General features: G+C 45.5%; 1 protein-coding gene across 1 annotated transcript in view; it reads left to right on the top strand.

Annotated features, from left to right (window-relative positions):
* Positions 1-3,314: 3,314 nt before the first annotated feature.
* Positions 3,315-26,324, top strand: part of GAS7 (growth arrest specific 7) — a 134,791-nt gene continuing 111,781 nt past the window's right edge. Inside the window, exon 1 of the mRNA XM_077924261.1 lies at positions 3,315-3,646. Coding sequence (XP_077780387.1) covers positions 3,428-3,646 — 219 coding nt within the window. The 5' untranslated portion in view covers positions 3,315-3,427. The remainder of the gene's footprint in view (positions 3,647-26,324) is intronic.

Here is a 26,324-nt window from a genome sequence, read left to right as displayed (position 1 = left end):
CAACAACGGAACGTCTAGGCACCCTTTTTTTAATATAACAAGAATACAAAGCTGAAAATGAATGAACTGCAGCTAAAATACTATGTTCATTTTTCACATAGTCTAGTCCGCCCCCTACCCAACCTCTAATATTCTTAAGGTCTCTTCTCCAGTCTTCAGAGAGTAGCTGGAAATGGGGAGACAGAACAAGGTCCTCCTTTCCTTATACTCTGCAGTTTTAATCTGAAATCTTAGCTGCAGTACTGCACCCAGAGCTCAGAAACTGCTTGTGCTAATGAAATTCCCTGTGGCAAAATGTGCCTAGAATAATGCGCTGTGGCTGTTTCTGGACTGGGAGAGCTTGACCACAGTGGTTCTGGCGCTGGTGACTTCTGAGGTTGGACTACTGCATTGCACTCTGTGCAGGGCACTCCTTGAAACTGCAGTTAGTGCAGAATGCTGAAGCATAGCTGCTGACAGGAGTGAGATCAGCATATTATCCCCAGTGGCGGAGCTTCAAGTAGTAGTAGTAGTAGTAGTAGTAGTAGTAGTAGTAGTAGTAATAATAATAATAATAATAATAATAATAGCTTATACATATTTTGCATTAGGGTAAAGACAAGCACATGCCTGAGCATACAGTCTGTGATCTGAAAACAAATACCTCAGAATTTAGTGAATGTATTTTCAAACTACTTCAACCACACTGGGGTTGTATACACTCTATTTACAGCTGTACAGTGGTACCTCAGGTTACATACGCTTCAGGTTACATACGCTTCAGGTTACAGACTCCACTAATCCAGAAATAGTACCTTTGGTTAAGAACTTTGCTTCAGGATGAGAACAGAAATCGTGCTCCAGCGGAACGGCAGCAGCGGGAGGCCCCATTAGCTAAAGTGGTACTTCAGGTTAAGAACAGTTTCAGGTTAAGAATGGACCTCTGGAACAAATTAAGTACTTAACCCGAGGTACCACTGTACCTGTACACCTGTACACTTGAAGCATATCCCTCCCCCTCAAGGTATTCTGGGCATGGTAGTTTGTTAAGTGCTTCTGGGAATCATAGCTCTGTGAGGGGTAAACTACAGTGGACAGGATTCTTTGTGGGAAAGAAGGTGCTTTAAATGGGCTTTAAAGGGGTAGAGTGTATGAGGCCTAAGAAGAGCCTTGCTGGAATAGACCAAAGGCCCAACCAGTATTAGTTCCATGCCACCCCACTCTCCCAAGCGTTGCAAGATACTAGGGGTTCCTTGGAATGAGGGACAACGGAGATTGTGGTGTGTTTATGATTATGGCTTATTTACACATATATGCAATCTGAGCCTACAATGGAGGGGCTCACACCATCAACACCCCAGAAGGCCTTGCTTCTCCCATAGTCACAGCAGAATTCAAACATGGCTCTCACTCTCTGGCTTTTGCCTGCTTCTACTTCTACGGGACGCGGGTGGCGCTGTGGGTAAAAGCCTCAGCGCCTAGGGCTTGCTGATCGAAAGGTCGGCGGTTCGAATCCCCGCAGCGGGGTGCGCTCCTGTTGCTCGGTCCCAGCGCCTGCCAACCTAGCAGTTTGAAAGCACCTCCGGGTGCAAGTAGATAAATAGGGACTGCTTACTGGCGGGAAGGTAAACGGCGTTTCCGTGTGCTGCGCTGGCTCGCCAGATGCGGCTTTGTCACGCTGGCCACGTGACCCGGAAGTGTCTCTGGACAGCGCTGGCCCCCGGCCTCTTAAGTGAGATGGGCGCACAACCCTAGGGTCTGTCAAGACTGGCCCGTACGGGCAGGAGTACCTTTACCTTTACTTCTAGCCCAGCTCACACACTAGTCTTTCTCACCACCAGCCAGGTGAGGGAGGAGGCCCACCCATTTGCCCCCTGGCACAGAGCCACTTCCTTTCTTATGCAAAGGACCATGCTTAGGAGACATTGTGGCTGTTGCCTGAAGGGACTCAGGTATCATACAGTCAAACTGCCCCCCCCAGTAGAACAAGATGCATGTTCTAGTAACCAACTAGATGCCAATGGGAACCTCAGAAGTAGGGCTGCTTCCAGATGATGTGTTTATTGAAGATTCACCCTAATTTGTTGGCACAAAATTTGTAAGTTAAACAGTGCCAGCTATTTATCAAGCATTTATTCTGATTTGTTTGCTGGAAAGTTAGATGTTGTGTCAAGCAAATGTCACCCTGCACTTCTCAGTACATTTTCTGACCACTTTCCTTATTGCAAAATGTCTGATTTTGTGGGGGGAAGTGTTTTCGTTGTGCAAGAGAACTGCACAACCGGAATTTTTGGGGACGTGACTGAATCTCATCTGAAAATAGTGACAGACTAGAAGTGCCGTGAGCCATAGGTGCAATGAAATTCTCCAGGGTTTCTCAACATAGGGGTTCCTTCTGAGGTGTGCCTATCTTGAAACTTACCTGTTGCTAGTACCAGAGCAGAGCTTATTTAGGAAGTTCTTCTGTAGTTATCCTAGTTGCCTAGGGAGTTAATTTCTGTTTTATTGTGAGTTAACTTTATTTCCATAATAGCCATGGGAACACACAAAGTTTCAAACAAAACCCATGCACAAAACAATATGAAAATTCATTATCCATAAAAATCATAAACATTCTCATCAATAGTTCTTGTTGGCATCTCATAGCCATTAGAGGAAGTATAGCCACACTACGGGAAATATCTTTACTCATTTTAATTATATTTTTTTATTTCTGCTGTCTGGCAGAGAAAAACAATTTTATGCAGGGGTCCCGCTGTTCAATGACTGCTACAGAGTCTTTAAATTTTACATGTACTGACTATGTTTTAATTTAATGATGCAATTTTGGCGGCGGGGGTGGGTAGTCTTACTATCTGTAGTGGCACCAAACTAGGTCTGCCCAACTCACCACGCACCCGGAAAGCGTGCCCGCATGACACACGTGTTCGATGAATTCACACGCATTTTGTGCTTCAACACCCTCCCTCCCCCTCTTTTCCGTGTACATCACAACCATTTCACCGGTAAGTCCGACGCCGGATTCCTACCGATACAATGCAAGTGGGCGAGCGAAGAAGCGCAAAAATCCTGCTCGTGTTTGACAGGGGCGGCGGGGAGAAACACCGGGGGCGAAGAGGAGGCGGAGGCGCCGCTGCCCCGTCCCGTCCCGTCCCCCTCTCCGCGCGTGCAGAGAGGGCGTGCAGCCTTGGCTGGGACTCCGGTGTGCGTGCGCGTGTGAGAGGGCGGGCGCGGCGGCGGTCCGCCTGTCCCAGGGGGCGGTGCGGGGAAGCGAGGCGGCCAATCCGCCGACCGGGCTGACGGGGAGGGACGCGACGGGGGCCAGGCGAGCAGGCAGGCAGGCAAGCAGGCAGGCTCGCTCCCGGCAGCCAGAGGCGCTCGGCTCAGCAGCACCTGTGGCAGCCAGAGCCGAGTTAGTTGGGCAAGTCGCTGGCTGGCTGGCGAGGGGATGCCGCCGCCCGGGCAGGAGCGGGCGCTGCCGGTGCTGGGCGCGCGCTGCAGGACCCTGTACCCTTTCTCCGGGGAGAGGCACCGGCACGGGCTGCGCTTCGCGGCGGGGGAGCTGCTCACCGTCCTCCAGGCGGGGCCCGACGGCGGCTGGTGGGAAGGGGAGACCGCCGAAGGGCTCCGCGGCTGGTTCCCGGCCAGCTACGTCCAGCTGATCGAGGTGAGGGGCAGGGCAGGGCAGGGGGGAGGGCGGTCGGTCTGCAGTTCAGCCAGGGGGTGTGTGGGGAGGGCGGTGGTGGGCTCGGGTGATGGCAACGGGGCTGCCCCGTAGGGCAGTGGGCAGACTGTGGCATGTGGAGGGGAGAAGGTGCTGGCCCCGAGTTCGGGTCTTGCCAAGTTTGCTCTGCGGTGGCTGTTAGGCGCCCCGGCGACGGGTTTCTTCACCTAGTGGGGATCTGAAGAGTGTTGGTTGGGGAATTGTTGGGGTGGTTCCAGGAGGTGCCGGCGTGGGGTTACTTGATTATTGTTGCTGCTATTATTATTATTATTATTATTATTATTATTATTATTATTGACCACGGGTTTGCGTGAGGTGTTTTGAGCTTGGCTGGCTGACTGCCTTGCAGCGAGGGAGGCGTGCATCCTGCCTGGTGGCCCTCGCTGTGGAACTTGGCCGAAGGGGTTCCCTTTGAAGTGGCATGTGGAGGTGGTGTGGGTTGCAGAGTGGTGCAGCCTCTTGTGCAGTGTGCAGAGCTGCTGCTGTTGTGGGATGTGTGTAGTGTTTGTGGGGTGCTTTGAAGATGCTCCCTTTGCTATAGATAACCAGAGTGCCTGTTTTGTGGGTGTCTCTTGTTTATAAGCAGTATGGCCAGCAGTATGGTGGGATCCTCTTAACTGCTTCTCCAGCGTGAAGAGGAGCTGCCTCTTTCTTCCACTGTGTGGTTTCCACCTCACAAGAGCCCTCCACATTCTTAAGCTTTGTTTTCCCAAGGTGTGTAGGTGGGCTGCTTTCCGCATGAAGTGTTTGTTCCATGGGTGAGAAACATGCTCTGCTGAAGACCCATTTCAGCGCATGATGAGATGAGTAACTTACTCATTCCCTCCTCCTCAACCCAGTGGGAAGGGCTGCAGCTCTGTGGTGGAACCCTTCATTGGTAAACAGAAGGTCTCAGGTTCAATCCATGGCATCTCTAGATAGAGCAATTCTATCACCTGAAAAACCTTGGTGAGCTGCTACCAGCTAAGAGCAGATCTCGACAACACTGATCTTGATGGATTAATGTCAAAAGCTGCCTGTGAAAATGGGCCGCTTCTTCACCATATTTCCAGCCAGATGTGGATTCTTTTTCTGACAGGATTGCTGCCTGCATAGCATGTTTCCCTGTGGTTGAGTATGATGAATGAATATATTTTTAAAAAATATAAAACCCCAAACAGATTCTTCTATACTAATCATAAATTTACTGTCTCCAGCCTTTTATTGGAAGATAGCAATGTTTACATAAGAGGAAACTTTGGTAGACCACACCACTGATGAGAGAAGAGAAGAGCCCTCTGTTTAAAGCTATGCTAAGCACATGTAACATATATGCCAATCAATGTCCTTGAACTTTTACTTTGGCAGGATTTATTTCTTAAATAATCAGCTCAGCTCAATGCAATTTGGTTCTAGGATGTGCTCTGCTGCCCAAGTGCAGCTGAATGGTGTTGATGTAATATGGTCCCATTGCACAGCTGAGCCAGGATCATCACTTACATGTTTATTAATTTGGTGTTGTCATTTATTGCTTAGGAAGGCTGTTGGCAAAGCTTTAAGCTTGGTATGGGGCAGTCTAGTGACACTCTGGATTCCAGTTAGGAGATGTGCCAGATGTTGTGTCTATACACCATCTTTAATGATGCTTTGTAAGCATCTATGGCACAAACAATCTGTCAGGATTGTGCTTTGACATATGGTTTTCAGAATCCTAAGTATTTCCAAGTAAACTTTCAGCACCACAAATTTCCCATCTGTGTTGTTCTTAAGGGATCTGTGGATGTATCACCAAAAAATGCCAAACTCTGCTGCCAAGAAATGCAAGATTTGCTAGGCCTCTATGATCGGACTAGACAAGCCAAATAAAATAAAATGATAGATGAATATATTTGATTTCTTCTGACTGCAAAATGCAGATTAATTGGTCATCATGCACTTAGTGGTATTTTCCTAGGGATAAAATATAATAGTGGTCAATGTGTGTGCTTTTTTAGGGAGGGCTCTGTAGATATTAGGAAGTCTGTCGCTTTGTTTTCCTGTATGCTGTGTAAGCACACAAGGAGAAGGGCAAGTATAGTGGGGGTAATTTAGAACAGGGTGTAAATAACCCCTTGTGTGGTCACCTGTGGTGAATTAGAATCAGGATCCCCTCCAGGAAACTTGACAGAGAATCTTTTTGAAACTGTTTAAAGGGTAGGTCCTTTATTCTCTTTGGCTATCAGTATGCTACCAATGACTTGAAAAAGGTATTTGTGAACAGGTGTTCCGGTAGAATATTGGAAGTCTGGCTCAGGTGAGTCAAAAGCTTCCAGCACAATAATGGTTGCATCCTGAACATTCCAGCTTGTATTGTCAGTACTGTGCAGTCCTCTTGCACTAGGTTTGCTAATAAGGACCTTGAATTGGTTAGCCAAGCTGTGGAGAAGAGTTCTGGTGTGTATTTTTTGTAATAAAGCCTGTCGTTTTGTAGAGCAAATACTCAAATGTGTGCTTTTCTGCCACCACAGTCCTTCCCCAAGTTTCTACCTTTTTGTGGAGAAATGTGCTGTTGGAATTGCTGCCACCTGAAAAATGATTCAAAGGGTTTTCCTTGCTGCATGTAATCTAGTCTAGACGAAGTTGCTGTGCCTGCTCTTCAGAGTCGTGGGAGGCTGTGTTCTCATATGTGCCTCAATCCAGCTGATATGGGGGAAAGCAGAATGGATACTGTCCCATTGGCATTTGGAGATGTATCCTGCAAGTAACAAACTGCTGGTTGGGACATGCACAGTGATGAAGTGGAAAAGAGAAATTTCATCCATACACAGTTTGACTTTGCTTTCTCAACCCAAGTTCAGAAATTCCATTCTTTTTCTCTTTGCTTATTTTTGTGCTTGCATCCATGCAGTGAAATAAATGTCTTCTGCACAATTACTATGAAGAAAAGATCATTGGTGTGTTTAACAAACCCTTGGAGTGGGGTGTTTGTTGTTTTGGAATGCAACCTTAGAACCTTTAGCTGTTGACAGTTTGCAGAAACATGTATATTTGAAATAGAGCTCTCTCTGGGCTCAGATTTAGGTAAATGCTGAAACAGTTGTAGCTTTATACAGTGTTTGATTTAAAACAAACACCCACACCCACCCACCCACACACACACACACCACCCCATATTTTTAATCACCTTTAGGTCCAAGTTGTAAGGGATACTTAAGAAAGTACATAGGTTCTTTCGCATATGAAGGGCACTTTTCCGAATAATTTGGTGTACACTGACTGTTCACTCCCTTTCCTGTTTTTGAAGCTTAAAACCCTTTTGCTGTGGCAGTAATATGTATCTCCTTATTACTGCTCCAGGCTGGCGCTGTTTCTGAAGTGGTTCTTATGTGTTGTTTGTTTCCCCATCAGAGTGTAATTGCTCTCAATGACTTCATTCCTGTTAGGCCTGTTTGAGATGACAGGGTAATAATGACCATAACCCTATTCATGCTATAAGGCCTCCAAATTCATATATAATTTGATTTGCATCAAAGAACTAGGGTATTGGACAGAAGGAGGAATGTATAGCAAGAAATATGGGGGGTGGGGTGGGAATTTCCTCTGCCAAATATTGGGAACTGGACTTGGTTCAAGGGCAGATACAGTATCAGGAACCCAGACTCTTAGTTGATGAGGTGAACAGTAGCTGAATCAAAATTGTGAGGAGCAACTTGGCACCTGGCTTGCAGGAAGAATGTGATGCCTATGGCAGAAATATGATAATCCTAGATATCTGTTTATATACATTTCTAGCCCTCATGAGAGCAGGGAGTATCTTGTAAAAATATCTGGAAACAGAAGAAGGGAGAAAGGCTGAATGTTCTTCCAACATTATGCAGATGAAAACTAGGTCTTTTGTGTAACACTCGTACTCTAACAAGTTGGGGTTTTTTGGTTGGCATCTGTCTGTCTTGGGAGACAATGGAAGAGTGTACCTCCGGAGGTGAAGTCAAACCATTGGAGAGTTACAGCTGACTACAGGCACCAGGCCTGTTGGCACACCAGCTCAGTGTTACAAAGACGTCTGCAAACGTGACATGCAGCCTGGCAGCGTTAACACTTACAAGTATCGTTCTCTACGTGAAGTCTTTTCTCCCACTGTTGCACATAGACAAAGACTGTGTTCCACCTGCTCTGACAAAGCCTGTTCTGAGCTGAGTTGAAAGATTCACAAGTAAAACATGTTTGTCCTACAGCTGCTGTGTTCAGACACAAGGCCAAACCATTGTTCAATGCTATGAGAACATGTGGTGAGCGTCAGGTCTGCGTGCCCTTCATCCTTCATGTACAAGGGGAGAAAATCTGAAATGAAAGTACCTTTAGTGTTCAGTGCACATAACATGTAATTGCATGCCCCTAAACAGGGTCCTATGGGACGCGGGTGGCGCTGTGGGTTAAACCACAGAGCCTAGAACTTGCCGATCAGAAGGTCGGCGGTTCGAATCCCCGTGACGGGGTGAGCTCCTGTTGCTCGGTCCCTGCTCCTGCCAATTTAGCAGTTCGAAAGTACGTCATAGTTCAAGTAGATAAATAGGTACCTCTCCGGCGGGAAGGTAAACGGCGTTTCCGTGCGCTGCTCTGGTTCGCCAGAAGCGGCTCAGTCATGCTGGCCACATGACCCGGAAGCTGTACGCTGGAAGCTGTACGCCGGCTCCCTCGGCCAATAAAGCGAGATGAGCGCCTCAACCCCAGAGTCAGTCACGACTGGACCTAATGGTCAGGGGTCCCTTTACCTTTAAGCAGGGTCCTGCTGAATTGCAGTTTTCTCTTATGCACCTTAGGTGAAGAAGGGAACTGACCTGCAGGCCCAGCTGCAGGCGTGGGGGCAGGGTGCCCTGGGCAAGCTGCCCTTGATATCACTTAGTAGTTGATGGGAGGAGATGCTGAGCAGAGCCCTGGACTCATATGGCATATCTGTGCTCACCAGTGCCACTTTATTATGCTGCCCCTATCCAGTATGTATGTATGTCATGTGGTGAGTTCTCATGAGGTGAGTACAACTTCATGGGCTGGAAGCTTAAGATGACTGCATAGGCCCAACCACCCTCCCAACCACCCTGCTGCTACTTGGCTGTGGTGCTGCTGGCAGCCCATGGCAGGAGCAGTAGACTCCCTGGTACGTGTTGTGGTGGCACCAGGCCTCTTGGTGTGCAGAGAAAAAGGAAGGCAGTGTGTTGATTTGGCCTTCTCTGGAGAGACATTTTAGCTTCTGCAGCAGCCTATAATTTGAAAGTGACACATAACCTTATTTCACCACCTGTCCTTAATTTACTATATGTTGTTAATGCAGCGCAACCCTACGCATGTCTATCTGCAGTTAAGTCCTATTGTGTTTGTTGGGTCTTGCTCCTTAACAAATGGCAATAGGATTACAGCAATAATAATAATAATAATAATAATAATAATAATAAATGTATTACTTATATCCCACCCATCTGGCTGGGTCTCCCAAGCCACTCTGGGCGGCTCCCAACAGAATAATAATAATGAGCAATAAAACATTAAACATTAAAAACTTCCCTAAACAGTGCTTTATTCTGATGGGAGGGCGTTCCACAGGGCGGGTGCCACTACCGAGAAGGCCCTCTGCTTGGTTCCCTGTAACTTTGCTTCTCGCAGTGAGGGAACCGCCAGAAGGCCCTTGGCGCTGGACCTCGGTGTCTGGGCCAAATGATGGCCGAGGCTATTTAGGGCTTTAAAGGTCAGCACCAACACTTTGAATTGTGCTCGGAAACGTACTGGGAGCCAATGTAGGCCTTTCAAGACCGGTGTTATGTGGTCTCGGTGGCTGCTCCCAGTCACCGGTCTAGCTGCCACATTCTGGATTAATTGTGGTTTCCGGGTCACCTTCAAAGGTAGCCCCATGTAGAGCGCATTGCAGTAGTCCAAGCGGGAGATAACTAGAGCATGCACCACTCTGGCAAGACAGTCCGCGGGCAGGTAGGGTCTTAGCCTGTGTACCAGATGGAGCTGGTAGACAGCTGCCCTGCACAGAATGGACCTGCACCTCCATGGACAGCTGTGAGTCCAAAATGACTCCCAGACTGCGCACCTGCTCCTTCAGGGGTACAGTTGCCCCATTCAGGACCAGGGAGTCCACCATAAATCTTATGTTCCTTTACTCCTGAAATTCTGTAAAGTTTCAGTATATTATACCATTTTAAAAAATGGACTTAACGTATCAGCTGATAGTTGTCTGCATGCCAAGCCTAGGGTTGAATAGTGAGTTGATCTAGTATGGCTCACTGTTGTTGTTTGCATTTGATCCTGGAATGGTGACACCTGCACATCATTAATATCTTGCAAAGGGTTATTTGGACATTATTGGATGCTTGATGTTTCTTTGACTGATGGCTTTGGGAAATCACTTATGCAAAGAAGCAGCAGCCAATGTAAATTTTGCTCTTCTGAAAACTGTCAGTACTTTTTATAGCTACTGTCACCTCCCATAGTTGCACATCTCTCTTGCGAAGCATAATGTCTCATTCCAGTACTGAAGGAGACAGCTTGGGAATTGGAACTTCTGCCAGCACCCATCCATTTGCTGAGAGCTGCTGTTGTTTTCAGTGGGTATCAGTTTTACATATGGATTGGGGGGGGGGGGACAGATTTTAAAAATAGTTTTGCTTGCCACCTAAGAGATCAGTTGTTTCCTATATGTCGCCGGCATGCTCACCTTAGCAAAGTATGCGTGTTTGTTTTGCCACATTATTGGTGGGATATTGGGGTGACTCATTCGTTACACAATGATATACCACTGTGGCTGCCCAAAATGGCAAGATAGGTAGTCCAGGGATTCTCTTGCTCAGTGATAAGCAGTATGTGTGGACCACTGTCTGCAAGTGTACTGCATTTATTCCCTGTGTAGGGAACTCCTGCACAGTGAACAGGTGTGGAAGTGGAGCACCAAAGGATGATGTGGGGTCCTCAGTGCCCTGGAGAAGGGAATTATATTTTAATATGCTGTATGTTCAATTTTCATCTTTCACTTTGGCCTTGAAATTACAAACTGGCCCAGGGTTGAAGAGAGTCAAGGGATTGTTGCGGCAAGGCAAGTGACCACATAAGTAAACCTTTCATACTGTTGTATCCTGTGTGTGCAGGGTCAGTTAACACTTCACTCCCCTTTGTGTCTTGGCTTTGCACAGGGTTGAAATCTGAGCTAAATGAGGGAATAACTCTGGCAAGCGGTTCTGTCTCCATCTACACTGTTTTGGAGCCCTTTGCTAGGTTTGTGCCAGAATCAGTGGGAAGAGTTCATGTTGTTAGTCCTTGTTTGACTTAGAAAATGCTCCCTGTTGAAAATTAGTCATTAGCTGGGGCTCTTTTAAGCTTTGTTTAAAAGTCATCATAAAGTGTGATGGTTTCGTGGAGGCTAAAGTGGAACATACAATCCTGAGAATTCACTGTGGTTTAGTTAGAAGTAGTGGGATTCAAGCCTTGGCTGAGCTACACCCTTCTCACCTGAAAGTCAGGTCCCTTAATCCCAGCTGTTTAGTGTAGGCGGTGGCTCCTGAATGGGAAGGGAAAGTCAGGTGTGCATGTTCAGAGGCATGACTTGGGTTGTGGGTACCTGAATGACAATCTTTTCCCCCATGTGTACCTATTCACATGCTAAGATCTGGAAGCTTTGCTCTGGGTGCCTCCAACCTTCTGAAGCCTAGCTTTGCTGATAGAAAAAACATGTTCTGTGTGGTTCATTTTTTGAAAGAAAGTCTTGTGTGTGAGCTTCTCCTGCTATATGACACAAGGCAGCATCATGGGATGTGGTTTCCTGTTGCAATGACACTGGTGATGTTGGTGGAAGCCAAGGGTGGGAAAAACTGGCATGAGGAACTGGGATAAAGGACATGAATGCACAGCTTTGATAACTCACGGCTGATTCAAACAACTGTTTTTCAACAAAATGAAGTCACTGTATGATTTGGCTTTCGGGTGGGAGATACTTTAACAGTGAAGCTAGGATTGTGAATGCTCAGACACATGCCAATATTAAGAACATTCATATAGCCCCCCACCATGTGAGGCCAGATGTCCAGCTCTCTGTGTCCAACAGTGGGGAGTGAAAAAGCACAGAACAAGGTTATGATGGCGACCTCTCTCTCTCTCTCTCTCTCTCTCTCTCTCTCTCTCTCTCTGTGTGTGTGTGTGTGTGTGTGCGCAACCATTTTTGCAACCATATATGCAACCATTTTTAAAGGTACAAACTATGGTTTGGGTGCTGGTGGCGTGGGAGTTCCTACTTGTCACTAGGCTAGTAATATTGCAGGCACTATCCATTCAGGCAGTCATAGTCCACAGAGCATTGCTAGGGAAGTGCTAGCTGGAGAAAATTGCATTTTTCTAGCAACAAAACATTATGGCTTGAGTGCTGGGAAAATGCACCCTGCTACTTAATTCTAAGATGTCTGGGCTGCATCATCTTCAACAACTGAGGAATAAAAGTGCTGTTTTCTGGAAAGGTATTTTGGCTTGGATTCTTTACAAAAACAAATAGCTGTGAAGCTTTGTGCTCAAATCAGTAAACTGGTAAGACCCCCCAGAGTGGTTTGTTTGCGATACATTTTTTAAAAATAAAATATCACACCATTTTCCTCAATGAAAACATTGCAGCTCCAAACAGATTCTTTTATTGTATGTATTGTCCTTGCATGTATTTTATACAAAGGGGTTCATTTGCTAAACTCTATAAATGTAGAAGAATCCAGGAAAGAATAACACTGAGAAGAGGTCCCTGGGAGAGGTGCATAGGAAATGCCTCTTATTTGATAATTGTTTGGATCAGAAGTTTCCTACCCAGTATTCTACGAGCCTACCTATTCCATATAGTAGTAGTATTTGGAGGAATGCAGTGTAGTCCCTAGTCTGGTCCAGTAGTATCTGGATTGCACAGGTTTTGGAATGCTGGTGTAATGTGTGAAGTGTGGTCCTAATTCTTTTTTTATACCCTTCCCAGTAGTTTTTTACTTGTATAAAATATGTCTTTTCATGTCAAAATCTGGTGTTTTGCTAATAGAAAGTGCTGTTTAAGATACCTTAAGAAAATGAGCATCTCTTCCATCAAACAACTTGCACAAAACATGGGCCAATTGCAAACCATTTGGATGGCTTTGTGTGGGAAGTTGCTAAGAAAGAAACACTGAGAAGGGCTGGTGTTGCTGCACCTGCAGGTCAAGCATGCACTCGTCCCTCTCTTGGTCCTAGCCCTGGTAAGGTTTGACTGAGATTAAAGGTAAAGGGGGCCCAGAAATGGAAACAAGAGGAAATACCGATGATAGAAGAATGGAGAATGAAATTGACAGACTATGTGGAATTGGATAAATTAACTGGGAAAATCAGATATGTGCGAGACCAAAAGTTCATCGAAGACTGGGGAAAGTTTGTAGAATATCTGAAAAGTGTATGTGATGTACAAACAACGTTAGTGGGGTTTCAAGAGGCACTGTAAAAGTTGAGATGTATTGTCAAAAAGAGATAGAAGGGGGAGGGAAGATAAATGGCAATACAAATGAAGGGAATGCGTATTGAAGAGATAAATACGGATGATTGCCAGGGAAGCTGAAGGAAGTCCAAAAAGAGATAATTTGTTAAAATTTGGATAAAAATGTACAACTGTATTGGAAAATTAATAAAAATTTATTTTTTAAAAAAGAGAGATTAAAGGTAAAGGGACCCCTGACCGTTAGGTCCAGTTGTGGACGACTCTGGGATTGCGGTGCTCATCTCGCTTTTCTGGCCAAGGGAGCCGGTGTACAACTTCCGGGTCATGTGGCCAGCATGATTTAGCCGCTTCTGGCGAACCAGAGCAATGTATAGAAATGCCGTTTTACCTTCCCGCCGGGGTGGTACCTATTTATCTACTTGCACTTTGACATGCATTCGAACTGCTAGGTTGGCAAGAGCAGGGACCAAGCAACGGGAGCTCACCCCGTCATGGGGATTCGAACTGCTGACCTTCCGATTAGCAAGCCCAAGGCTCAGTGGTTTACACCACAGCGCCACCCGCTGAAAATTAGGCACCCCCTGAAAAGAATGTGTACCTTTCTTGTAGGTAAGGAGATAAGCATAAGGGCAGGGCGTTTGAAAGAGGTGGGGATCATAGCTCAGTGACTCAGGGATTCCAGTTTCAATCCCTGGCTTCTCCAGGTTAGGCTCTTAATCTCAGGGTCGTGCATTCTAGTCCCACGTTGGGCAAAGAGATTCCTGCATTTTGATGTTGTATCTCTGTGTTAAATGAGCATGATGGGGGTGGGAGTGAGCACACTAGCACTTGCATGGAGATTGGACAACTACAGTGGGAAATGGAACCCTTTATTTTTTCTTGGTTGGGGAGAAAAAACATTTCTGTTTTCTAGTAATTGTGTACAACTTTTGGCCTAAACTGTGGGCTTGGTTTTGCAGCTTCAGAAATTAACTTTGACTGCTGGTTTGGGCTGTGTGTGTGTGTAAAAATACAGCAAATGTTGGCTGCTACTTATGTTCCCCTTCACTTACCCTCGGCCACAAGCTGCCCCCACGCCCACATGCTAGGTGTGGCTGCCTGCAAAGAAAAACCTGCATGTGTCAGCTTTCCATGTGTTTGGGAATCCTGCACAACTGGGGAACTTCCAGAACATGTGGAAAACACATAGGCGATCATTTGCAGACATCTGCACCTGCATTACCATGTGACCTCAGGGCCAGCGGTGTAGCCCCACAGTCCCACTCTCTGTGTGGTACCTCTTCATGCAATGCATAATGGAGAGGCCTTTACTTGGAAGATAATCCTGTTTATTTCAGGCCAACCTTTTACTCCCAATGTTTGGTTGTGTATGGGTGAGGGGACAGGGAAAATAAGATAAGGTGTGAAACGGTTTAAGGGGGATAGAGTGCTTCCTAGAGTCATGTTTGCATGATGGTGAGAAGCAGCTATGTACAAGCATCAGCTAATTCTTGATTTTCACTGGGGGAACTGCATATGTTTGAAGTACCTCTTGGACAGTGGTGTTCATTTGATCTCTGGTCAGTGCTGCTGCTGCTTACTGAAAAGAAGAGAGGAAGGGGCAAGGCTGGTACAGAGCCAGTCCAGCACTCCTGCTGGTGCATTTGCGGCTTGCTGCTGCCCCCCTCCCTCCAGGTAATCAGCAGTGACACCCCCCCGCCCAATCTCACCATCTGATACTGATGTACACCTTGCAACCAGAACATTAGGCATGTACCTCTAAATGCCTTGATGCAGTGAGAGAGCGGCAGCCATGGTTCCCTGATTCTGTCATTTGCATACCTGTGTGTTACACCTAGGGCAGTGGTGGGCCTTGGGGTCTCAAATTTCAGTGGTGCCCTGTGCGATGCCAAAATTCAGCACCTCACTGCCTCTCAACTTCCATTCTACATAATAGTTGTGGAGCTGCCTGCAGCGCCCTCGAAATTCCACGACCAGTACAACTGGTTGTGCTCCCCTAAATCTGCCTTTGGCTAGAGTTCTGCTCACTAAAATGGATGAGGGAAGAGCGGTGGAAAACAAGATTGGGGAGGGCACTGGCAATACAGGTTTGCAGTGGCTGTATTCCCTATTGGGAAGCTTGAGTGGGTGCATTCTGTGACCAAAGGGCAAGGTGGCCTCTTTTATTGCGCTTGAAGCTACAGAGATGTCTAGAGAATTTTGCTGATGAGCGGCCACATAAACTTCCATAATTATAGCAGTAAGTATTCACACCATTAACAGAAGCCTGAGATGAAGTTACAGTCCTAAACCAATCAATCCTAAAATTTCACATCTCAGACTATGTCCTGGGATTTTTAAGAAGGCAAAAAGAGGATTTCCTCTTCTGAATATATTAAGGGTCTGTTCAGTTATGTCAGTTTCTTGAGATGGTTTAAATCTTATAGATATGGAACGTTTAGTTTGCCAAGAAATGCATTCTCTTGATTTACTGTCAGCATGTTTTCTAGGGCAGAACTTCCTTTATGTTCACTAACCAGCATTTTGCTTTTATGGGAGTACAGTGCTGTGGATTGTGCTGTCTGAACTGGCAGTATAGTTATAATTGCAGGTATTTTATTAGGATCTACTCTTTATTTGTGCTTATAAATATGCATCATAGTAGTATGGGATTATACCTTACTTTGATTGGCACTTTGGGATTTTGCAATTCTTTTCACTTGGAATGTAACTAGGCCTGTAACTCACAGATACGAGCCTCTCTTGTGCAATAGAGCTATGGGTATGTATTTCTTTACAGCAGACAGAAGCTTGCTTAATAAACGAGTCTGTATGAGCTGAAATGACAAGTACGGAAGTTACTCAGCATTGCTAATTTGATCTTCCCTTGATTATTCTTTCCCCAGCATCTAGTGTGTATATATTTGGCTGAATGACTAGCCGGATTGGTTATAGAGCAGCAGAAAATGGGGATTTATTGTGCATCATCTGGGAACTGGAACAAGCTGTGAATTTGAAGATGGTGCAACAGCTCTGTTTATAGGGAACAGAAGCTAATAGTTAAGTTGGGCTTCTTATGCTGTGCTTTTATGTGGTACACTTCAGCATCACTTCTAATGTTTAATGGGATATTGAAGAGATGTGTTTGAGAGACCTAGGAAGATCGCCACCAAGCATGTGAGTCAAGGGTGTGTGGGCACATTTTGCATTCTGTTCATGATAGGCGTGGGTGCTTGCCTACACAATAGACAGAATGCACTTATGCGACTCTTTCTTCAACGCAGAAGGGTGTTCACAGCAATTGTCCCATCACCCCAGGCATGAGGCATATTGTTGTTACTTTAGCAAGACGTGCCTTTATGAGTTTGTGTGCTCCTAATCAAAGCACCTATAATGAAGTCCAGTCCTGGATTAAAAGTATGTAAATAATTGCATCATCCACCATAACTGTGGAAGGGTAATTGCAATGTTTTTAAAAGTATATTTTGCTTTGCAAGAGTGTGCTGTGCTATAGCATCATGGAAGTATCTGAGACATTACAGATAGGCATTTTATAATATTTTCTTGAGGTAACTATGGACATCAGGCTTGATGTTTTGTAAAATGGGATATCACAATCTTAGTGAATAGAATTGAATTATTTGGGGGGGGGCAGAGCATCAAGTGTATCAATGCTGTGTGTTTATATGCGTGTCTGTCTATTAGGTAACATGGCTATTGTAAAAAAATAATAATCTTATTAGCTCCTTGGTAAAGGTAAAGGTACCCCTGCCCGTACGGGCCAGTCGTGTCCGACTCTGGGGTTGCGTGCTCATCTCGCTCTAGAGGCCGTGAGCCGGCGCCGTCCAAAGACACTTCTGGGTCACGTGGCCAGTGCGACGAAGCTGCATCTGGCGAGCCAGCACCAGCGCAGCACACGGAAACGCCGTTTACCTTCCCGCTATAAAGCGGTCCCTATTTATCTACTTGCACTTAAGGGTGCTTTTGAATTGCTAGGTTGGCAGGAGCTGGGACCGAACGACGGGAGCTCACCCCGCCGCGGGGATTCGAACCGCCGACCATACGATTGGCAAGTTCTAGGCACTGAGGTTTTACCCACAGAGCCACCCGCGTCCCTTATTAGCTCCTTAGGATGACCCAAACCTAGGGATTGGAAGACTTACAATTGTGAACAGTTAATGAAAGCAGTTCTGTTTTCTAGGAATCTCTTACAGCACAAGTTTGCATTGTGATATATTTTTAACAAACACAACAATCTGTATTGTGTAATTTTGTGTACCAGTACACGGCAAGGGCAGAACAAATGATCTTCTTGTTAACGGAAGCATCATGATCAGTGATGTATAGCAAAAAAATGCAACTTTTCAAGCTGCATTGCAGTGTTCATAGACTCTGACTCAGTCCAGCATCTCATTTGAAAATGGGCAACAATGGAGCTTCAGTACAGGGGGAAAGTGTTTGTGAAGTGAGTGTTCTAGATTCAAGCAAAACCTTCCTATTGATTCTCAAAGGTTTGACATGTGCTATGCTCCGAAATACAAATTGTGCTCTAAGTAGTGTGTTTTAAAATTATTTTCTAGTTTTAAGTTTCGGGGTATAAAAGTTAAACATGCATTTTGTGCTCACCCCACTGCACGGGCTGGGCATCATTGTGTGGAGACTTAATTTGGAACAGTCTTAGTTGCCTCTAAGGAGTTGGGTTAGGTTATCACTGGCAGTCTCAATTCAGATTCTATTATCAATGAGTGGCTTCATTATATCCCTTAGATAGTCCCAGAAAAGTGGAATCATGGATCTGGCTTTGGTGAACAGATGACTGGTAAATGGTTTGTGTGATGGCCTGGGATTTGGATTTGGATGCTGAACCTGAGGAATCCCAGACTGCACAGGATTCCCCGCCTCCAGGACCAGCTGAGCCAGGGCTGGGGCATGAGCCTGAAGGGTCCTCACCTGTGCTGGATCCTCAGGTGCAGGCACCAGCTGACTCTGCTCTGGCTCCTGAGGTGATGGAGGACCCATTGCCTGCAGGTGCTCCACTCTTAGCCCCGCCAGAGGAAGCTGAGGTTGCCTCTGGGTCCGGTAACCCTCCAGCCTCTCCTGAGTTGCAGAGGCTCGGGGCAGAGAGGCGGAGGGAACTAAGTTCCCGCAGGAGGAGTGCTTGCCTCCAGGCCAGGAGAGGCTAGTCACCTGAGGATCGGGGCCGCCTTATGCCTCGGGGCAGATAAAAGCCAGCCAGCCCCAGTCCCAAGTTGTGGAGCAACATCGTTGGTTGTCAGTTCCTGACCTCACCCGACTCCCTGCCCTGCACCCAGCTTCAACTTCTAAGGACTGCCTCCCTATTGCACCTTCGATCTCAGACTGGACTCGGACCTTGCCTCTTGGTTAGCCTATGGGGCCAGCACATTTTGGTTGTGGAGGTTCAATTAGCCCATTGTTATGGATTTAGACTTTTGGTAGCAATGACTCCCTTCAAGGTATAGTGGGTGTCTGCCGTGGAATCTGTGGGATTCCCTGAATGCTTTTGGGGATCTCCCAGTTAGCATGACTGGTGCTCTTCCATAATCTTTGTCTGTATGTGGAACAGAGAAATGGAAAGGGTCATTGTGGCCCATCTGTTCTCATGGATGTAAGAAGGCCTCCTTGGTTTTGGGGAGAACTCCAGGTGCCCAGACAATAGCAAGTATTGTACCAAATGCATTTAGAATAGTTGAGAGTGCACTTTTGTGCCTACCATGTGGCAGTGATGGTGGTGAACAAAGCTTGCTTCTCCACCACCTTTGCATCTTCAAGAAGCTATCTGGGAAAGCTTTCCCCAGTGATGAAGGGGCTGCTGCGATCATTCCACAAAGGCACCAAGCAGTTGGAGGCCTGCTGTGATATACAGAGTCCTGAATGGTTTGAGACTCATTTAGCAGAAAGACAGTACAGTATTGGAGAGATGCTCTATGTGTTGGAGGGAGGCTCTGTTAGTAGAATGGAATATTCTCCCTCTTGAGATGAGATGGGCACCGACACTGAATGGGCTCCAGTTTGGGATTACAAAGTTTATCTTTCATTGAATCTTTGAGCAGTAAGAATGGTTATATAATTGTCAGATTAAGGTTGACGTATATTGATTTTTATCAGAAATGCTTTACTCTGGGCATATTGACCCATATTGTTGTTTGTATGGTATCTGTAAGCCATTCTGAGAATGTTTAGTGATGCATGGGATAGGAATCTACTAAATGAATAAATGGGACTTGGTACAAGTTGGAAAACCTTATCGCCCACCTGTATTTACCGACCCATGAAGACACACTCCAGCAGTTCATACAGCCATGATTTGTCCTGAATCTCCACTTTGAACCAACTGCCTGTTTGTAGCTAGACATCAGTGTCAAGTTGGAGGTTATAGAAAGGCTTCTAAGTCCATATAAGTGGTTAGCACAAAGCAAATGTTGTTTACTGCACTTGCGGAATTGCACTTAGACGAGTGGATTACAAGGTGATTTATAAGACTTGGCAGACATGGCTTGTGTAATGTGAAACCTTAGGTTCTCGAGCAGACTATTCCTGGGGTCCCTTGCATCCTCCCCCTCCCTTTTGGTGCATTTAGTTCACAGTGTAACACAGTGTAAGATGTGAGGCACACTTATGAGTTGGCATAACATTTTTGCACGTAGTTGCAACCAAGACCTGCGATTCAAAACAGGAGAGGGGCTCTTTGCAATCTATGGTGTCAACAGCTTCTGACTTCCTGTCTTGCACCACCTGTGTCCTAATAGGACTAACTCTTTATCTTAAGCCAAGTAATCACTTTCAATAGTGAAATCTTGGCAAGAGTTCAGACTCTGTCCTCTTGCATCCTGTGAGATTGGGTTTTACAAATAGTAACCTCTCAATAGGATTGTGGTAAAGTTATTAGTGCTCCTGTGATGTACACAAGTGAGTCCTAACAGTACATGCAAATGTTTGTTTTAATTGCTCATGTCTGATGGAGTCTGTGCCTGTTATGGTGCAACCTTAAAAACATATTACCACTGCTAAAAGTCATCTCCATCTCCTAAATGTAGAAATGGATAATGACTTGCAAAGGAAACTCCTGGGTCTATTTCCTTATCTACAGTAGGTCTCATTTGTAGCAGATTGTTACTGTGGTTTGCCATGTCTCTTGACTGGTTCTGTATTATTCTTTACATATCTGCTGGACTTAGATGCTTCCTTGGGACTATAAACGTGGGATACTTTTAAAGTTACATTAAATATGTGCAAATACTTTAGTGTACTCCCATGTACCAAGAAATGACATGCGTGTAACAAAGGAGGAAAGGTGAACTCTGAAAAGCGGTAGTATTTGTTCCCTCTTGTGGAAGCAGCTTTCACAGATAGGCCTGACTGTAATATTCCTAAACAGCTCAGAGATCTTTTAATGACTCCTTACTAGGGACATTGGAGAATTTCGATGGGAATGGGGGGAGAAATTGCCAATGTTCACTTATTCATCCCTTAAATCAATCCAGCAAACACGACTGGCACTGCTGCTGCTGTTGCTTTCCATCCACAAATGATACGTCATTGATTACATGCACCCTGATTTGCATTGAGTTCCCTTTGCATTTAAATGAATGGGGTGGGATACCATATGTTGCACAATTAATTGTGTAGGTTAAGTAAGAAATAGTGTAAGTTAGATAATTTTGCCATAGTGGACTGCAAGACAAATGGTGTGGTTTTGGGTAGAAGGCTAACTGCAGTGAAATGGAAACAGTGCTGCACGCAATGAATGCAGTACGGAATGAGGGCGGGGGGAGGAAGCCTTTTTACATTCCCAGCCTCTACCCACTTTTCCCCCTTGGATAGTCACTTTTCTGCAAAGGGTCGGAGAGAAATGTTTGATTCTGGCTGGCACTATGATTCTAGGCCTAAACTGTTCTCACAGCGCTTGCTGAGATGTTGTATGTTCCACAGCAAACGATTCAGCATGGGGCTTAATTCGTCTTCCTCTCTGGCGGCTGCTTGCCTAAGACATATGAGTCCTGCACATCTGGCTCACATGGTTCTGACACTGCAGCTGACACACCATGCCAGGTCTTTCCAGATGATCATTTTTATTGAGATGGAAATGTTTAGCTTGGTGGCTTTAGGCGTTTTTCATACCTGAAGCAAAAAGTCAAAATGACAGCTCTTCGTTACTAACTTAAAAAAACAAAATAAAAAGCTTGGGTATGATTTCACATGATGAGTTAGGGGAAGAAAATTGTGATTTCTTAGGAATTTGCTGCACAGAGTGCTTCATTATAAGGCTGGCTCTGGGTGTTTCTGAGTTGGAGTGGTGTTTCCAGATGACATTTTCCAATGCAATTGTGATGAAATCACTTATTATTTAATGTTTGGGTGCTGGAATATGTTGTTATTCCCTGCCAGTTACTTTCCTTTCAGTCACCGCATGTGTGATATGCTGTGATTTGGTCTTCATTTGGCCAACCTTTGCTTTGAAAGCCTTGCTATAGGAACACAGGACTCTCTGCCTTATGTTGAGTCAGACCATTGGCCCTGCACTGAAGGGCACCAGCTCTCCCGAGTTTTCAGGCAGAGATTCTTTCAGTTCTTAATCCTCCCCCCGCTTAGACAGAGAGCTCATGTAGTCTTAGGAAACTCCTGAGACCTGGAGTGCACACCTTTTACAAGCAGAAAACTGCAACCAACCAGCCATCCCCAAGTGGAGCAATCCCTCGCAGCAATTTTTCCACACCTTCCCCCCTCCACCCCCAGGGAAATTGCTATAGCTTGGTGGTAGAGCTCATGTACTGCAAGCAAAAGGTCCCAGGTTCAATCCCTGGGATCTCCAGGTTGGGTCGGGAGAGATCCCTGTCTGAAACTCTGGAAAGCCACTCTTCAGTGTAAAAAGGTAAAGGAAAAGGACCCCTGACAGTTAAGTCCAGTCGCAGATGACTCTGGGGTTGTGTGCTCATCTCGCTTTACAGGCTGAGGGAGCTGCCGTTTGTCCGCAGACAGTTTTTCTGGGCCATGTGGCCAGCATGACGAAGCCGCTTCTGGCTCAACGGAACACCAAAACCAGAGCAGCACACGGAAACACTGTTTACCTTCCCGCCAGAGTGGTACCTATTTATCTACTTGCACTTTTTTTGGTGTGCGTTCGAACTGCTAGGTGGGCAGGAACTGGGACCGAACAACAGGAGCTCACCCCGTCGCGGGAATTCGAACCACCGACCAGCAAGCCCTTCTCATAGCAATACCTTGCTTGAAAAAAACCAAGCGCCGGTGAACTGCAGTCATTTCTTTTCAATGCGTAAATCCAGCTCAGAAGCCTCTACAGTTAGCAGGAATAAAACGAGCCATTGTGTATCTGGCACATTATCTGAATGTGAGATTCACCATTCTATTGTTTTCCAGCAACCTCCTGACCCCCAGTCCTGTTCACGCTAGACATTGCAGGGGAAGTTTGAACTTGCGATGGAAAATAAAAGCTTTCCTCTCCCTGCCGTTTAGGGGATGAGAGTTCAATTGCAAATTGATTTCTTTTGTATTTGCTCTGCTGAGCAGCCCCTGACCACAGGATTAGCTCTGCTTAATTAGTAGCTCAGTGATGGCTCCTGTTGTGTGAAAATGGCTTCACCTTGGTTTTGTGATGCTGAGGTTTGTGTTTCCTTCAGCCGAAGGAACAAAAAAATGGGAAAGCCAGGGCACTTTTCTATTCGATACTCAAGTGCTGGAGAAAGGTTTCTTCCTGGGTGGAATTACTGGGTGTATTGATTATTTAATGTCTATGCCGCTTATTATGTTAAAAAATATCTCGATAAGCAGCGTACAAAAAACCCCTGAAGCAACAGACAATCTAAAGAAAATACTACAAAAATCTCTCTTTGTGTTGCTCTGTATTCAAAGCAGCCTCAGCAACTTGCATCTCTGGGCCAAGTCTGGTGCCACACACAGAGCTATGGAAGCCCCAGCAATCAGCTGATTGTTGGCAGCCCAGGCAGTGTTGCAGGAGTTGCTGATGGGCAGTGTCTGCAAAAACTCCCCTGGCCAGCTGTATCTGTACTTGTTACTTATGTCATGGGTATCCCTCCCTTCCTCCCGAAGGAGCTCAGAGCAGCAAACATACAAATGATACAACAATGAAAACACATCTAAAACAATTCCAGTACAGATGCATCCTGGGAAAGATCTTCAGTCGGTGCTTAAAAGGTGGTGGCACCTGCCGAATATGTAACAGGAAGTCAGTCCAAAGAAGATGCCATGACACTAAAGGCCTGGGTGTAGCCCTTGGGGTGGAGGGCATGCCCTGGGTTTCACAGCTACCACCCTTGGTGGGGTGGGGACATACAAAGGCTACCCAGGCTGTTGCTTTTTGTCTCTTGGCAAAACCATTGGCTGGTTTTTAAAGTGTACTGGGGAGAAATCTGGATCTCCTTGTGGTTCTTTGTTTGTTTTAAACATCTTGGACAGCAGCTGCCTCCATCAAGCAGGGGTTGATCTGTCAATTTCAGTTTCTCTGTTTTTCATTTTTCTCCTCTTTAAGTAAGTACTCATCAGCATTTTAGCACAAATTTCTCCAAATGCACACATTTTGCAAAACAGCTTCCCCTAATATAATACCTTTCTGTGCTCATTTTTTGCATACAGTAAGTGGCTAAGAGAGCTGTAATGAAAGATTTGGCTAAATGCAAATTTTGAAAGATGGGTGTGTTTTGGTTTGGATATTGTTTCAGAAAGTTTGAATTAGGGAGCAATTAGGTACTTGAACTGAATCAAATTTCTTGCCCATCCTTGTCTTCAAGACAAGCTGTTGCTCTTTCTTTCTTTCTTTCTTTCTGATAGGAAGTAGGAAAAGAATTTTCATAGCTACATGATTACTTACTGAACCAGTTCCTGTGAGCACCACTTTAAAATTTGCAGAAGGCTGGCCAGGATGCTTCTCCTAAAGATCCTGACCCCAGAGGGAGAGTGCAGCAGGCTGCTGTGCCCACCATGTAGGTACTTGGTTAGGCATTCAGAAAAGGCAGTGAAGAGTGATGGGAAAGAAACCGTTGACAGTGGCTGTGGGAGAGCAGTTGTGCCAGGTGGGGACAGTGACCAAGGTGGTAGTGGGCTATTGAGAGCACCTTGCCCAAGTCCCTCAAAGCATAGCTACTGAAAAAGAAGCCCTGCTGAATGTTTTTATACATCACAATGTAGATTTAAGGTAACTTTGCAACTGATGCTAAGAACTCTGTTTTATTGTCCCCTACCTCACCACCGGAAGTCAAATTTGTGAATATAGTTAATCGGCGATCACTTTTTCAAATGACCAAAGTGGCTACTAAGTTCAAAAGACCTGCTGTACAAATAGATCTGGTACAGGTGATTGTATCTCAACTCATTAAGCGGCAATGAATTCAAGCTCTTTGCTGGAATGCCCCTTCACTTGAGCTGTGCTTAAACTTGGAAGTGTCTAACCAATCATTAGTTTCCCATTTCATCCAAACTTGGAAATGATGGTCGCCAGTTTAAGAACATCTGCTGCAGCTAGTGGTTAAGGAGGAGAGAACTTAACCACAAGCCTGGGATGGGATGCTACACTAAGCCATATCTTGGCTTAGCTGCCACCCAACACTGATTTAAAAGGACCAGAGAGGCACAAAGCGGCTGCAATCTCATCCCTGGTAGCTTGCATCTTCACATATTAGCACTAAGCTATGGTTTGGCTTGCCATTCCTTGCAGATTTAGCCATTATGAGGTATACAAATAAAATAAGCTATACTGCTTTTTGCACCCTGGCTGTATATAACAGTATTCCTCTTAAAGCTTTCAGAAATGGTACCCTGTATGTGTTTTTGGCCCATTGCTTGACATTTACAATAGTAAAAATATGTAGGAGGAATAGAGATGTCATATGCATCCTGAATATGCTATGTGGCCCCAAGAAGACTTAAGGGGAAATATTCGTGTGCACTGTGAGATTATTGTACTGGGAAACAGCCTGTGACCTCTCCCACACTAAGCATTACTAAGGGCATGAAAACATCAATATATTAATGTGCAATTATTAGCATTGTGATTCATCACTACCCAGACCCAGGAAACTTAAGCATCTCACAAGCAATATTACTCTTTCCAGGTGCTTTCCCTAGATGGTGGCATGTGCTACTCAGCATGTGCTGCTTAACTTAGGTACTGCAGCTTTCAGGAAGTGATGGCCTATGGTTAGAACTGAACTTGAACCTGACTTTATAGAAGAAGTCTGGGAAGAAGCGGCAGGAGATGCAGGTCACCAGCTGGACCGAGGTGGCGGCACACCTGTGATAAGAAACCGATGAACTACCGTATATTTCGGCAAATCTGTTAATATAGCAGGTAAGGTGCAAGGCTGTGGAAAATCACAGTACAAAAGGTTGGAATTGAGGCAAGTGTAAACTGCAGGCCTAAGCATGCTTACTTGGAAGTAAGCCTCCCTGAACTCTGTTGGAGTTACATCCAAGTAAGCATGCAGTAATGCCAGGTAATTGGAAGCAATTTAGGAGAAACTCGAGTGTAAGCAAAGAGAGAATTCTAAGGGACCAACTGCAGGATTCAGAAGGAAGTGACATTGGCTGTTTTGCCTGGATACTTCTGAAGAGCTGCCTGCCGCGATTCCACACAGAAATGGTCAGTAAATCAAGAAAGTGACATGTTGGGCATGCATTTTTGATAAGGTTCCGACTGCAAGAAATTCCTTGTAGCTGGTTTTATTAGAGTGGGGGACGAAAGTCTGGTGTGATGGAATATCCTTGAAAGATGTTGTTGCATATCTGCTGGATGCTGTGCCATAATGCACAAATTGATAGTATGTTCTTTTTCTTTGCCCTCTCCCCCATGTCTGTTTTCCTTGATCAGGCAAACAGCATTCACTTTTATCAGACTGTGTTACAGCAGAGATTAATATTGGTCCACCTCCCTTTAAGCCCCATCCCTGATTTACACCAACAAGCTTTTTCTTCTCTGTTGGACAGTGGACAAGAAGAAGCATGAAGGTACCTCAACTTCCTTGTGTTTAATCCTTTCAGGACAAGAATATCCCAGCCCAAGACCTGTCACTGAAAAGCAGCTTCATAGCCCAGCCCTGGCTGCTGAAAGAATATTCCTCCTCTGATGTTTACATCTTGCTTTTCTTTTAACTAGTAGGATGCATTCCAGACTGTCCCTTTTTAAGAAACTGGTAACCTTTATAGAACTAGCTA

The sequence above is a fragment of the Podarcis muralis genome, chromosome 2 (assembly GCF_964188315.1).
Source record: "Podarcis muralis chromosome 2, rPodMur119.hap1.1, whole genome shotgun sequence".
NCBI lineage: Eukaryota > Metazoa > Chordata > Lepidosauria > Squamata > Lacertidae > Podarcis > Podarcis muralis.
Note: the sequence above shows the minus strand (reverse complement) of the source record. Positions and strands in the feature narration are given on the sequence as shown.